This window comes from Aquila chrysaetos, chromosome 5 (genome assembly GCF_900496995.4).
Source record: "Aquila chrysaetos chrysaetos chromosome 5, bAquChr1.4, whole genome shotgun sequence".
NCBI lineage: Eukaryota > Metazoa > Chordata > Aves > Accipitriformes > Accipitridae > Aquila > Aquila chrysaetos.
In genome coordinates this window covers 51,965,974-51,980,009 of record NC_044008.1, presented here as the reverse complement: position 1 = coordinate 51,980,009, position 14,036 = coordinate 51,965,974, and the positions used below count along the sequence as shown (strand labels likewise).

Genomic DNA, 14,036 nt, shown 5'->3' with positions numbered 1-14,036 from the left:
AAAAATAGTGACATTCAAGTGAAAATAATTTCCATTTCTGTATATCTCAGAAACTGCGAAACAGGGAGAAGAATCTGCCCCTTTGTTTTCAACAGTGGTATAGTATTAAAGCAACAACAGAAGGAAGTCTGTTGTGGAAGGTCTAACTTACCTAGAAGCAGAAAATACTGGTTTTGGGAAACAGCCAGTGAAACTGAGCCAATGCAGGGTTATTCTGCAGCCCTGCGCACCAGGGTAATTCCATGGACTCAAGTTCTGCAGACATAAATGAGAGCAGAGCCCAGCCAAAAAGGGTCTGCCAAACTTTCAATTGCAGTATGAACTTCTGGATGCTGGTCTGAACCCATCCTGGGGTCTGTGCTTTTGAGTTATTTTTGTATTTGCTTGCACAAGTATGTGCTAACTGATTTGCTGAGGTTCACCTCTAGCAGCTGTTAAATCCAACTGCCAAACATTACAAACAAACAAATAAATAAAGTGGTTGGGACTGAAATTATTTGGGTTGCTTAACTTTCAAAAAATTAGCAGACTTGATTGTATGTCAGGAAAAGTGCTGACTAGTGATTCTTGTGCCAAATGGGATGGGAAATGCAAAATTCCCCTAAAAGTGTTGGTCAGTCACTCTCTCACATTGCACCATGCAGGCTGGTGATGTGATGTTTATTTATGCCAGATAAAAATACCAGTCAGAAGTTGCCTGAGTGGCCATTTCCCAAGGGAGGTCACTGATTATTCCCAGCATCAGTGTGACTTTGTATGGCTCTAGAACCTTAAAAATATATTAGCGGACAGTGAGTGAAGTGGCTCTAGTGAAATCGCCCCATCTCCTGAACCTTCCTCCAAAATTTTAAAACAAACCTTCTCACAGCTGAGGCTGACATTCTGGTTGTTTTAGTCTTTCCCCCATGGTCAGCAGGGAAATCTGTGTCTGTTCTGTCTGACAAATGAAACACACATTTAAGTGTGTGACCCAGCTCTACACTGACTTCAGGCTTAACAAAGAGGCAGCGTGCAGGTAGAGACAATCCAAATATGCCTGTACCAAACGGCACTGCTGTTCCTGCCAAGTAACAAGACTAGCTCAGCTGAAAATTATTTTGGTGGTTCCATCTTTGGATGGTCAGTTTCAGAAACTCATAGTTTTATTACCACATAAGTGCTATCTCAGAGGACCTGCAACCCCAGACTTCATCTGAAGTCATGGGGCCTCAGAACTGTTGAACAGCAAGCCTACAATGTCTCAAGCCGAGCAGCCAAAATCTGTGGCCATTTAAAGAATGGTGATGTTAGTGCTCACACAGATTTCTTCATGCACAAGTTGACCCACAAGCCAACACTATTTCTTGTCCAAGCTACTTTCCAATGCTAAATGAAGTCAGAAAATGGGTCCTTGGAGCCACTCTGGTGACTATGGCCATCCTTTGCTCTGTACTCTAAGTGATGAATTCCTTTCTGGAGGTGTAAATGTGTTTCACTGTTTTGTTTAGATTACCTCAAGGGTCTTCTTTGGAGAACCTGGTCCCTGGTTCAATGGTCTGGATATGGATGGTGATAAAACATCAGTTTTTCATGATGTAGATGGTTCTGTGTCAGAATATCCAGGCTCATACCTGATAAAAGAAGATAACTGGTTAATCAAGCACCCCGACTGCATTGACATGCCCGATTGGAGAGGTTCCATCTGCAGTGGACACTTTGCACAGGTAAAGCTGGTTACCTTGCAGTATTGTTATCACTTTATTTTATTTTAAATTTCTTGGCACTGTAAAGCTTGACCTTTAGAAATGGACTTTCTTCAGGCTGCTCAGGGTTTATTTATCTGCATGTCTGCACAGGTGGTTTTGAACACGAGGATACTGTGGTACATTTTCAGATACTTTGGCCTTGACTGCTAACAACTGTAACAACTTCTACCTGAAGTCCCGTAATAGCTCCAGGAGCATTAACAGATTAATATACATAAATCTATGGGCTGTCGGCTAGTTGGTTTTCCTTGATTTACGGAGAGAAGTGTTGCCCACAGTCTTATGGGAAATGTGCTGAGCAGTCGAAATTAGACTTCAGCTCTCATGATCTTTCATCCTGTTGTGTAACCACCAAACCATTCTTCCTACCACACAAGCTCTGAGTGCTGCTGCCTTGAGAGGGTCCTCACTTTCCTCTGATGAGGAATGCCTGTTCTTGTCTTGGGTGTTGCAACTGTTGGGTTTTTTCTGTGTAGCGCCACTAAAGCCAATTTCTAACCACCGAGCTGGTTTTCATGTTTCTGAAATCCAGACAGAAGGGTCCTTGTTCAGTAGAAGTCGGATGTCTGAGGTAGATACTGTCCCACTGCTGAGGGTTGCCACTAACGCTGTGAAATACTTCAGCCCTACGGCAGGCCTGTTTGAAGCCTTGACTGGCACATACTTTTGAACCCAGTGGATGAGGAAATGGTCCTTCTTTTTTTCTAAGAACAGTTTACCTTGTTGAAAAGGAAGCCTAAGAAATTGAATATAAGTATATGGCATACAGGTCACTCCTGAAGTCACATGCCTCACACCAGTTCAATCTATTGAATAGCTGCACCTTTAATGTTTTACTGTCACTCATCAAACCCTTGGTGATCTTTTTTTCATCTAGATATACATCCAAGCCTACAAGCCAGCTAACCTGAAAATGAAAATAATAAAAAATGACTACCACGATCACCCACTCTACTTGGAAGGGGCTTTGAGCAAAAGCACTCATTACCAACAGTATCAGCCTGTTATAACTCTGAGGAAAGGCTACACCATCCACTGGGACAAGACAGCCCCTGAAGAACTGGCCATATGGCTCATCAACTTCAACAAGTGAGTGATCTGACCGAATTCCAACATTCCAGCCCAATAATGTAACTGCACATTTTTAATGGGTGAGGTCATCACCCATTCGCTCTTCCAGAATGAACGTGCTTGTTCCAGGAAGTCCATTGAGTTCACCATCTTTCCATTTGACATTTCAGATTCCTGTTTCCTCCCCCAGGAAGCCTTGCAAGATAACACGGTTCATTTTTAGAAGCCTAGAGCTAATTCATTCCTGGTGCATGGAAGTCACAGGTGTAGAAGTCAGGAGCAGATCTGACCCACATTGCTTAACTAACCCATGGCTGTTATTTCTAATTTATGTTGCATTGATTCATCCCCAACCCTTAAAATTTTAACTGGCCAGGAAAAAATTAAGTTACATTTCAGAGTGAATTATTTAGTTTGGCTTCTAGCGTGCCCAGGAAAATAATAGTCATGTGTCAACTTGTTATAATGTGGGTCTTTGCTATGTTTAGGAACGACTGGATCCAAGTAGGGTTTTGCTATCCTAAAGGGACGACATTTTCCATTCTCTCAGACATCCACAATCGTCTTTTGAAGAAAACATACAAAACTGGAACCTTCTATAGAACCTCTCAAATGGAGAAATTGGAGCACAGATATCCTAGCAAAGGATACTACTACTGGGATGAGGACACCGGGTAAGGAAGCAGGTCTTGCCTATTTGGACATGGCTTTGAGAAAGCTGCTGGAATCGTGAGCCGTTTGGCTAATGCTATTATTGGGGATCACAACAAAACCAGAAAGTCTTTCTGGGAATGTGACCAGCATTTAATTTTCCTGGGACTCCCACGGCTGCCAGTCATTCATAGCCTCTGCTGTACTGCCAATTACTCTGGGAAATGCTTTGCCAAGTGAATACAAATTAGAAAAAAAAGACAAAAGCAAAGTGCAGACCATGAAACTGAACTGGAAACACACCCAACCCTTTTTGTTTTGAACAGCTACCATTTATAAACCCCACGACAGGGATGCACAGGAACTAAGGGTGTAAAACCTCTTTCTTTTAACGAATTAAAATAATGGGAAAGAAAGACTGCCCTAAAATACAAAGCATGTGTTTCTACATAAATGTATCATTATAAAACAGAACTCAGAGGGAGTTCAGGTGTCATCTAATTTCTCTGTCTTAAGTTCCCTGACCTCCCCAAACCATTTCTGAGATGTGTGTCCCCTTTATTTGCATGTGGTATGTTCAGCACTATAAAATGCAGACATCAGCACTGAGGGTTTGCAATGCACATTACCGCAAGGCATTAGGAAGGAGTTCACCAAAACTGGGAGTTAGTAGTTTTTTGCACAGAAGTCTCAAGGATGCTGCTCACTTTTCTTTCCTACCTGCAGGCTGCTGTTTCTGAAACTCAAAGCTCAAAATGAGAAGGAGAAATTTGCTTTCTGCTCTGTCAAGGGCTGTGAACGAATAAGGATCAAAGCTGTGATCCCAAAGACGGCTGGCGTCAGCGACTGTGAAGCCATGGCCTATCCCAAGTACATTGAGACACCAATAGTAGAAGTGCCAATGCCTAAGAAGCTCTCTAGTACACAACTGGTAAAGTAGTTGATTTCTTATCACAAAATTATTGCCAGTGTAAATCTGTAATTCTGGCACATATTGTGCCCACAGACATCGAAAGACTTTGTACCAGGTTCAGTATACCCTGTGCCTGATTTTCTGAAATGGTTCAGGCATGTGAAATAATATGAAACAGATTCTTGCACGTGCAGAAAGTACAGGTCATTGAAGGTCAGAGCCACCCAAGACTTTGGTTGAAGTTGGATACTTAGTCTTTTGGGGCTCTGTTGTGATGTGCTGTGCTTAAAAGCATAGGGTGAAAAGTGATGAGCTGGAAGACAGCTTGGTCCAGGGAGTGTGATTCTGGAGAGACACAGGGTTCTTTGCCTGGCCTCCAGCTCCCCCAGGCTATAAGAACAGCAGTGTCAGAAAGGGGACTGCATAGCTGAGTGTCTCATTCATATAATGCACAACACTGTCTCCTATATCCAATGCAGTCTAATTCTGAGGGAGGCAGGGGGATATTTATTGGGTTTTTTATTTTCTTCACTCATCACCCTTGAAGCAGGAATGCACAGCTAAGCCTCCGAGAATTATGTGTCAGCTCTGCAAAGTGAGAATCACTTCTACTCTGCCATTTGATGAAACAATTTAAATGTTGACAGGATGAGCAGAGAGGTTACTATTGTGCCCACTCTCATTAGCAATGTAATTTGGCAAGTCAGTGCTTATTATGTAGCTTTCATGTTGGTTGAATTTCAAGGTTCAAAATGCTTTCTGAAAATGTAGCGTTCAGGTAATGGACATCCTCACTAGAAAAATTCTTTCCTCTCTTTTTTTTGTTTGTTTTTTTTTGTTTGTTTGTTTGTTTGTTTTTTTGTGAACAGAAGACTAAGGACCACCTACTAGAAGTGAAAATAGAAACTTATAAGAAACAGTACTTCCACCTAAAGGATGACTTCGCATACACTGAGGTGAGCAGGTCCTCTCAGTGAACTTTATGGGACAAAATTCTAAGATGCTTGCTTCATTTTTATGGAAAACTTGCTTACAAAGTTACCGTGGATAGTTAGATTCAGGTCACTTCTGCTTCGTATTTTGAAAAAAAAAAAAATGGCTGTAACTTCCCCTTACTAGTAAAAATGCAGGACAGCTTGACCTCAGAGATCTGGAATTCTGCCCTTTGATATAAAGAGCAGTCCCATGACTCAAGACTATCAGTGTTTCTTACAGGTGGTTGTTTACAATTGTGTTACTATGATAGATGAATAATATTTTCCCCTTCCGCACAGGTTGATGGTGTCAGGTTTTTCCTCACTGATGAGGGTATCCAACTGGTTGTGATTGATGGACATCATGGAAACGTTGTCGATCGAGTAACTTTCAAAAACTCAATTCTACAGGGAATCCCAGCACAGATAGAAAATTATGTCAACAGCATCAAAGATCAGTGAGTAAATAACCTCGTGTTACTAAGGTGCAATGTACAAGAATGCTGTACAACACTCATCTTTTTCCTGGTTTTTGTCACCCAACGTGGGCCAGAATGACTGAGCTAACAATGTGCTTTTGTAGCTGCCGACTCCAATAGAGTCCAAATGTGAGTGGGACGTGCAGGCAGAAGGATGCAGACTCTGTGATTTAGGAACTGATTGAGCCCCAGATAAACTGCAGAGCTACATTTGATTAATAAACTGCAGATCTACATTTATGTTGTGGGTTACAGACAAACTGCAGACTTAAATTCACAAAGCACTTATCGGTACAGATGTGCACAGTTTATGTTTTTCTATTGCCTGCGTACTCTCTCAAATCGCAGAGAATTCCACTAATAAAATACATTCCTCTGCACATGTTCCCTGCCCAGACCTAAAGGCTGGATGCTTTTATTTTTTAAGCATGGGCAGCCAGAAAGGCAGAGTTTTGCAAGTGGGTGGTAAGTAGCCAACACGTTCCTGCATCCTGGAGGACAGCGGCTTTGTCTGCTGGAGTAAGAATGGGAACAATACCAGAAACCCTTTAACCAAAGATGGTGTTCTCCTATTAGTTTGTGGAGTGCTATTGTGAAATGAATATATTTCATTGTTATTAAATCTGTTTTGATTTGAAATCTGATATGTAACATCTAATACAAATATGATTGCTGATGAATCATTTGAAATAGCTGTGGGCAGATCAACAGGATATTGTTCTGGCATTTATTCTAGAGACTTGGGGGAAGTTTCAGCAGAGTGCCATGCAGGTGGATACAGATGTGTTTCTACCATCTTAAATAATTCTGAAGATTGCAAAAACCACATTGAGTAGTTACTGCAGAGAAGCATGATGGTTGCTCACTTTTCTCTCATTAAAAAAACTATAAGAGAGCTTTTCAGAGAGGCCATCATCCTCCTTTGCAAAAACTCCAATCTCAATCCTGGCTAAATCCAGCTCCTGGATTCTTTCTTACTTTAGAAGTTTGAATTGTAATTAGATTTCAGGTGTATTTAAGTCTTTCTGAGCCTCATTGTCTTCTCTGGATTAGTGTTGGAACATGGTTAGGATTAGGATTAGGATTAGGATTAGGATTAGGATCAGGATCAGGATCAGGATTAGGACCAGAAGTTGACCCAACATGGTCAGCACCTCTCAGGTCTCACTCAGCTGTGTCTTTGCAAGGACTGAACCCCCAAATTACTGTCCTTCTTTCACCAAAAGTTTTCCCAGCCCAGCCCCTGCAGGCCTTTCCAATTTGGTCAGGCACAGGCTTCAGCTACAGCCATGAAACACCTTTCATCCATTTGCTGGATGGAAGCGTTGTTCAGATTCAGATGTGGGCACCGTGCAGACGGCAGGACTGTACAGCCAGCAGCTTCTTGTCACCTCTCCCCGCCACGGTGCAGAGCACGGACTGTACGGAGAGATGGTGCTAACGGAGGGGAAGGGGCCCCACCAGCCTCGCCAGCCTCTCGTGAAGAGACTGCTAAAACAACTTTCAGTTTTATGGATTTGGGGATGCGAGAAGGGGTGTTTCTAGCAAGGACAAGCCTCTTTGTTCATTTAAGCAACTCTGTGTGGGCCAAGTTCCTTTTTGTTAATAAATCTATTTTTCTGATGAGTTTCCCAGGGATAAGAAAACAAAACATCTGGTGAATTTATTTTAAACTTCCATAGCAGGAAAGGCTTAATAGAAAGTAATGATTTTAGTGAACTGAAGGAAATAAAAAGAGGTGATTCAGCATTCGCAAAGTAGTCAAAACCAGCCTGCCAGCTCAATCCACTCTTGTAAGCACTGGAGCATTTTAACACCTCAGGTTTATTCTAGGAAAAGTCCTGGTGACTCTTAACTCTTTTGCTTCTCTTGTTCTTCTGCCACCACCCGTTGCTATTTTCCCCTGAACAGTTCCAGTTCCAGCTGAGGTGTTAAGATGTAACTGCTGCACTCAGTAGCTCAGGGCTTGAGCTCCGCAGGAGCTATTGCCTAATTAATTGTAGTGACTTGTGTCCACTGTGACGCCGGAAAGCAGACCCAGCAAGGCTCTCATTCTGCAAGACTGCAAATGCCATTTGAGTCAGAGAAGTTTCATTCATGGAAAGCCTGCAAGGTGGAATTAAATAATTTCATCTAAGCAAGTGTTTGCTCAATTACTGTCATGTAGCTTCAATTAGGAGGTGAACAAAGATGACATCCCAGCCCCACTGAACTTAATGGCAAAACTTCCACTGAACTCACTGGAGCATACCTCTCCCTCAACAGGCTTTAGGATAACCATTGGAGGTATTTGTGCATCTTGTAGGAAGTAATGAGCTCAACTTCACTGAGTGTTCTGTGCTTCTCCCCAGAAAAGTCTCACTGCACGATTATTTCTTCATGTTTAATTTGGGTTTTTATTCTACCTATCTAGAATTAAGCCTAGGCAGTTATCAAGATTTACCCAAGCAGTTACAGATTTGCATTAGCTTAATGCACTTACCTCATGTCTTTTGTTTATCACTCGGCATTTGTATAGGACCCCAAGAATTTTTAGGTGAAATACAGTACATGCAAGTAAGACAGTAATAATAATAATAATAATAATAATAATAATAATAATAATAATAATAATAATAATAATACACTTTTTAAGCAAAAGCATACTGAAAATGAAGGAAAAGCATCAGACCAGCAAAAGCCTCAAAGAAGTGAATTTCTTCAGGTTTAATCTGCTAATGATGAAAGAAGAAGAAATTACTTGAGACGTGCTAAGAGCATCCCAGGGAGAGCATGTTCCTCTCTGAGCAAAGCAGGATAGAACTGCTGGTTGGAAACATTTAAATCATCCTAGAAAACAGTGTTTAAAAAAAAAAAAGAAGAGAATTCTGTCTGCTTTCTAATGGGTTTTGCATGGTTGGAAAAGTGAATATATGACTCAACTGTTGGAAAGCATGGACAAAAGACATTAAAGCAGAAACCACTGTAGTTTGTGGGTGCCTTTGAGTCACACAGGCAGGAGTTACCAGTCCTCAAGACAGACAAGCGAGGAGTGTGTTCTGACTCTTCATCTGTTGATAAATGGCTTTGTTTCCTTCAGCTCCATAGTGCTGGTGACATCTAAAGGAAGATTCATTTCAAGAGGACCATGGACTAAAGTACTGGAGAAACTTGGAGCAGAAGAGGGTTTTAGGTTAAAAGGTAACCACTTTTTAAAAATGCAATTCTAAACCCCTTTATCTATTCCCCTCCCATGATTCCAGTAAAGGGACCTTTTTTCTGCTTCTAAACTTTGCCTTGCTTGTTTCTATCAATGTGCTCAAGCATCCTGGGACCAGTCATTTATTTATTCGGTAAGGTTGTATCCACTGCAGCCTTGGATAACAGCACTCAGTTTAGTACTGTAAATGGAAAAAGTGCTCTGGCAGTTGTTCTTAGAAGTAAAGAATTCAGGGGTTTTGATTTTCCAGATTCACTTTAAATAAAAAGGCATTTTAACAAAAGGAATATTGGACTTTTTTCCCACTAAATGCCCCAAACCAGGATTTTTACTTTTCTGAACTTATTTTTAGCTGGTTTTCTCTTGAAACAGAAGTCCGACTTGATGGCACAAAGCCTATAGATTTCAAAACATCACATATTGCACTAGAATGTTTCTTTGTTGTGCACATTGCTCTGATCAGCTCTAACTGTGAGCTTTTTGCATGCTTTCCTCCTCTGTGTGTGTGTTTTACACTTGCTAATGTAGGTCTTGTCTGTTGTCCTGTCCCTCTTCATCCCCCCACCTTTCCCAAGCAGGAAAGGGTTTTGAATATAACCACCATGCAAATAATGATAGCTTTAACAGGTAGCTCAGGCTGCCCGCTATGAAGGGTTTTTCCTTCTCTGTTTCTCCTCTGCTATGTATCATACATTGTTAATTAATGGAAGCATACAACATGTAAATAAAATTTTAATTAAGCTTCATTAGGAAAGTATTTCTTTAATACCTGGAGAATGCATAATTGGCAAAGTTTGCATGCACATGTGTGTTCTTGTGCACCTGCACCCATGCAGCCATTGGGTGTAGCCATGCACACAGGCGGTTTTCTGGTGCAGCCCAGACACACTCCTAATATATTTGCTCTGATTTGCAGAAAAAATGGCTTTTGTTGGCTTCAAAGGAAGCTTCCGCCCTGTCTGGGTGAAACTGGTCACTAATGAGGACTCAGCTAAAATCTATCAAGCACTGCCAATTCCTGTGGTGAAGAAAATGAAACTATGAGGACACACTGCTTTGCCTTCTGGCTGCCAGCACTGCCCCCATGGGATGGACTACTGACTGCTCACCGCAGGCACCTTGCCAGCCTGCTCCAGAGGTGTAGCATTTTGTTGTTGTTGTTGTTGTTGTTCAAAAAGAAATCTTACTGTAAGTAGCTAGAGTGGCCACATGTGACAGAAAAGCCTTCCTCTGTGATCAGCGTATATTCTGTGATCACCAGCTCCTCACCGGTTGACTTGCTCACCGATGCCATGTTGACTCTCATGTTACTAAGCAAGGTTTGACCTATTTTATAAGGTGCTGGTTTTATCAGCACCCCTGTGACAGACTAACTTATGTGTTGCCTCTTGAAGGGGGAGTTCTAGGTCTGAAGGCCATTGAGGATTATTGCTTTTACCAGCCTCTAAGTTGTCCAAACACTTTTTCTTTTCTATAGTGTAACTAGCTGCTCACATAAACATGGAATGCCTATTCAAAGGTTGGTTGAAAATCTAAGGCAGAAAGAGTATATTTGAATGATTACCTAGACGCTGGGAAACATAATTGGACAGAAAGAATTTATCCTAAAGCTTCTATGATGTTTGATCAAGCTCTTTGGGATCTGTGTTGTACACGCTAACCCACAGCACATAGTTGGGGAAGATATGAGAGAAGGAGCAGATAAAACATGCCAATCGAGACTGATGAAACCACATATTTCTGCTTGCTCAGAAAACTGTGTTTCTCCTATGGATCAAGTTTTTTTAACAGTGGTTGCTCAAATAGGAAGTTTTCCTTCAACAAGTAGCTGTAGGCTAGAAGGAAAGCAATGTCAATTAGCACATACATTTTCTCAGCCTTTCCCATACAGTACCTCTGTATAATAATGTTCAGAATCAGCCTGGAGGGTTTATGGTAGCCAGTCAAAGCCATTCTGTTCAAGGCTTCCAGTTTTTAACTGGGATTACTGGGACTTAACCTTATTCAACCTCAAATAGGGTGAGCGGCCCTCGCCTTTCCAGGGAGGTCAGAGGGAACGGGATCAGACTGCTCTGCTGTGTGTTGCTTTCTGATCCTGTCCTCAGGCTGAAGGGCATGAGCATCTTGGTCCTCCTGGAAGAGTTATGTGAGATCTGGATGGAAGGTGACAGAGGTCTTACCAAGTAGCTGAAGAATTACAGTGGGAATGCCCATACACTAGTTGTTGGATGTCTTGTACCTCCTTTCCCCCTTCTTCAAAGCAATATCTGGGTAATGAAGGCAGATCAGCATGAATCAAGACTCCTACAGGGACATCTCTTGAAGCTGGGAAATTAAACGTTATCTTGTAAAACATTGTAAGCACTTCTAGTGTTCAGTGATAGTTCTGTCTGTTGCTCAGAAATGCCATGAAGGCGTCTCTGGAGGCTGTGGCTACTCTAAGAAATCTAAGCAGGGCGGGGGGGAGGGAAGCAGTAAAAGATAGGATGACAAGCTTTTCAAAGCACATAGAATGTCAATTTTGCCAATAATATCTGGGTTTGTTTCCCACTTTGTCTCTGCCTGTCCCCATTGCTACAGAAATTATTCAAGTTGCTGATGGTTACTTCGTTTTGCTCTGTTTTAATTCAAGCTCATGTAATTAAGTTGCTTTTTTTCCATAGTATCCAAAATGCTATGTTGCAGCTAGAATGAAAGAGCAAGGATTTTGTGTGTCATTCCAAAGGCTGGGCAGGTGTTGCACTCTATAAGCCTGATTTAGATCGATTGCTCTGAAAGTCAAAGCAACCATGAGCAAAATTTAGACAGTACTGTAGGTTACATTCCCCTCAAGCCTCTCCTGGATTTTGAAACTGGAAATGTTCTTTTCAGTCTGATTATATAGTTGTTTTGAACTCGCTGAATGTCATGTGTATTGTATTTAAAAAAAAAAAAAAAAGCCAAGCTTTCCCTCGCTTGCTTCACAACAAGAGTCTGTTAATGAATGCTCTTTAGGCATTTGTGCCGTTTCCAGCATGAATGGGCAACACTTGTAAAAGGCAAGTAAGGTGGGTTGTTTTTTCCCCCAGTGTCTTACGATGGTTTGGGGATTTCACAAACTATTCCTCGAAGAAGTCAGTCTCATTTGTTCAACCAGTTCACAGTTCAACCATGATTATCCAAACATCGTTTATCTGATGTTCTCTGATAGCCAAAACAAAGCCAGATCCCTGAAGTTGAGCAAACAGAGCAAAAATAAGTCCCTTGAGTACGTTAGTCTGGCTTATCTAAACCTCTTCACTGTCCTGAGGAAATTCTGTTGATATCATTGCACTGGTGTTAGTGGAACATACTTGCTCCCAAGACATGGACCAAAGCAGGAGTATTTCTTTCATGAGCACTTAACAAACTGTGGGCAGGAAAGCTGGGCTCAGAATGTACCTGGTTTGGGATTTGGCTTTGTATGACCCTCGGGGCAGGGGTTGCCCTCTGCGGTGCACTGCTTCACTGGGCCTCTAGCGAGTTCCCTTCTCCTGCTCTCTGTCATCGTGTAAATGCCTGGGAGGCATTGTTCAGCTTCTGAGAGCATGCTGCCTTTGTGCTGAAGGGCAGCTTCTGATTTTACTATTTTGGGAATTCTCAGGGTGAAATCATAAGACTTGGCTCTAGGAAAAAATTTTTTTTCTTTCCTAAAAAAATCTCATCTTATTAAGAGAAGAAAACTTTTAAGTAGCTTGTTCTATCATGCAAAGCTTGTCACATGGGCCTGTTTTGGAGCTAGGGTGGGTCTCACGCTGTGAATGGGGAGTACAGGATCGCTGCAGGCTGTAAGCCTGAGGGATAACAGAGCATCCTAGCAGTGTAGTGGGGCAGCCACACCTGTGAAATGCAAAGGGCTCCCATCCACCTTTACGGGATGAAGTCACTGTGTTGCTCTGAAGACAGAATGAAGCCTAATACCATCGCCAGTCAGCAATAGTTTTGTGCCATATGATTACTTTTTTATCTTTGACTGTTCTAGAAATGCACGTGCACATTTTCAGTAGTGAATTACCTGACTGCTTGTTCTTTGTACATCCTGTACAGTCCCTGCACAAGCTGCAGTTACCCTCTTTGTAAGGTTTCATTACTGCAAATGTTTCCATGTTTGCCTACGCAATTGCCATCGGTAGAGTGGGGGTTTTTTTGATTGCATTTTGTTTGTTTGTCTATTTGTTTGGATGTTTGGGTTTTTTGCCTCTGTTCAAATGCTTGTTTTACCTGTCGCCGAAACAGCTGGTCCTTTTTCGGAATTAGATGTTTGTACATTTTCTTATAGACTTTCCAATGAAAAAAGATATATTTTCTATTAATTTATTACAATGGCACTAAGACAACTAAATTGCAGACATATGAAGCATTTTTGCTGGAGTTTATCATTGTCCAGGTTGTTAAGGAGGTTGGCAATATGTCTTTTCTGATAATCTGCTTTGCACTTGAAAGCTCTCTATGTCCGCAGACCGTGGTAATGCATTGACTGGTTTATGATGACGAGCTCTTGGGACGTTGGTTCCAACAGATTGTGGCTTACAACTGAAATAACATGTAGTTGTTTGGAGTACACAATGTTTATCAAAATAAATATTCAATGCAAATTTCTTATTTTATTTTTGTCTCTTGTCACTTCAGTGTCTCTCTGTAACAATGCACTGGTGTTTGCTGGACAGACGGACACACACACACACACGCGCGACTTTTAGTACAGCATCTGAGAGAAACGTACACAGCTCCCTATTTATTTCAAAAGACAAAAACCAAGGGGCCAAACCACCCCTGTGTGCATTTGCTGGCCAGTCCACAGTACATTTCACTGCCTGCCCAGTCACTGCCTGCAGGACCCGAGACAGGGAGACTGGAAGGGAAGGAGATGGGAGTGGGAAAGGGGATATTACAGTGGGCAGGCATGGGAAAGGGCTGTATTTGGAGCAGGTGGGGGACTATTAGTAGATTAAAACAAAAATCTTGTTCCCCTGTTCACGAAACTTT

General features: G+C 41.8%; 1 protein-coding gene across 6 annotated transcripts in view; it reads left to right on the top strand.

The window, feature by feature from the left end:
• The window catches only part of LOC115341334 (cell migration inducing hyaluronidase 1), a 119,643-nt gene extending 105,986 nt beyond the window's left edge, over window positions 1-13,657 (top strand). For 5 of the 6 annotated variants that reach the window (XM_030014122.2, XM_030014119.2, XM_030014121.2 and 2 more), the window contains exons 22-29: window positions 1,488-1,703; window positions 2,623-2,834; window positions 3,305-3,490; window positions 4,194-4,398; window positions 5,250-5,336; window positions 5,655-5,812; window positions 8,913-9,013; window positions 9,949-13,657. In XM_030014122.2, coding sequence (XP_029869982.1) covers window positions 1,488-1,703; window positions 2,623-2,834; window positions 3,305-3,490; window positions 4,194-4,398; window positions 5,250-5,336; window positions 5,655-5,812; window positions 8,913-9,013; window positions 9,949-10,076 — 1,293 coding nt within the window. In that variant the 3' untranslated portion in view covers window positions 10,077-13,657. The remainder of the gene's footprint in view (window positions 1-1,487; window positions 1,704-2,622; window positions 2,835-3,304; window positions 3,491-4,193; window positions 4,399-5,249; window positions 5,337-5,654; window positions 5,813-8,912; window positions 9,014-9,948) is intronic. The other variant, XM_030014124.2, reaches the window with a different exon arrangement.
• The last annotated feature ends 379 nt before the right edge of the window (window positions 13,658-14,036 follow it).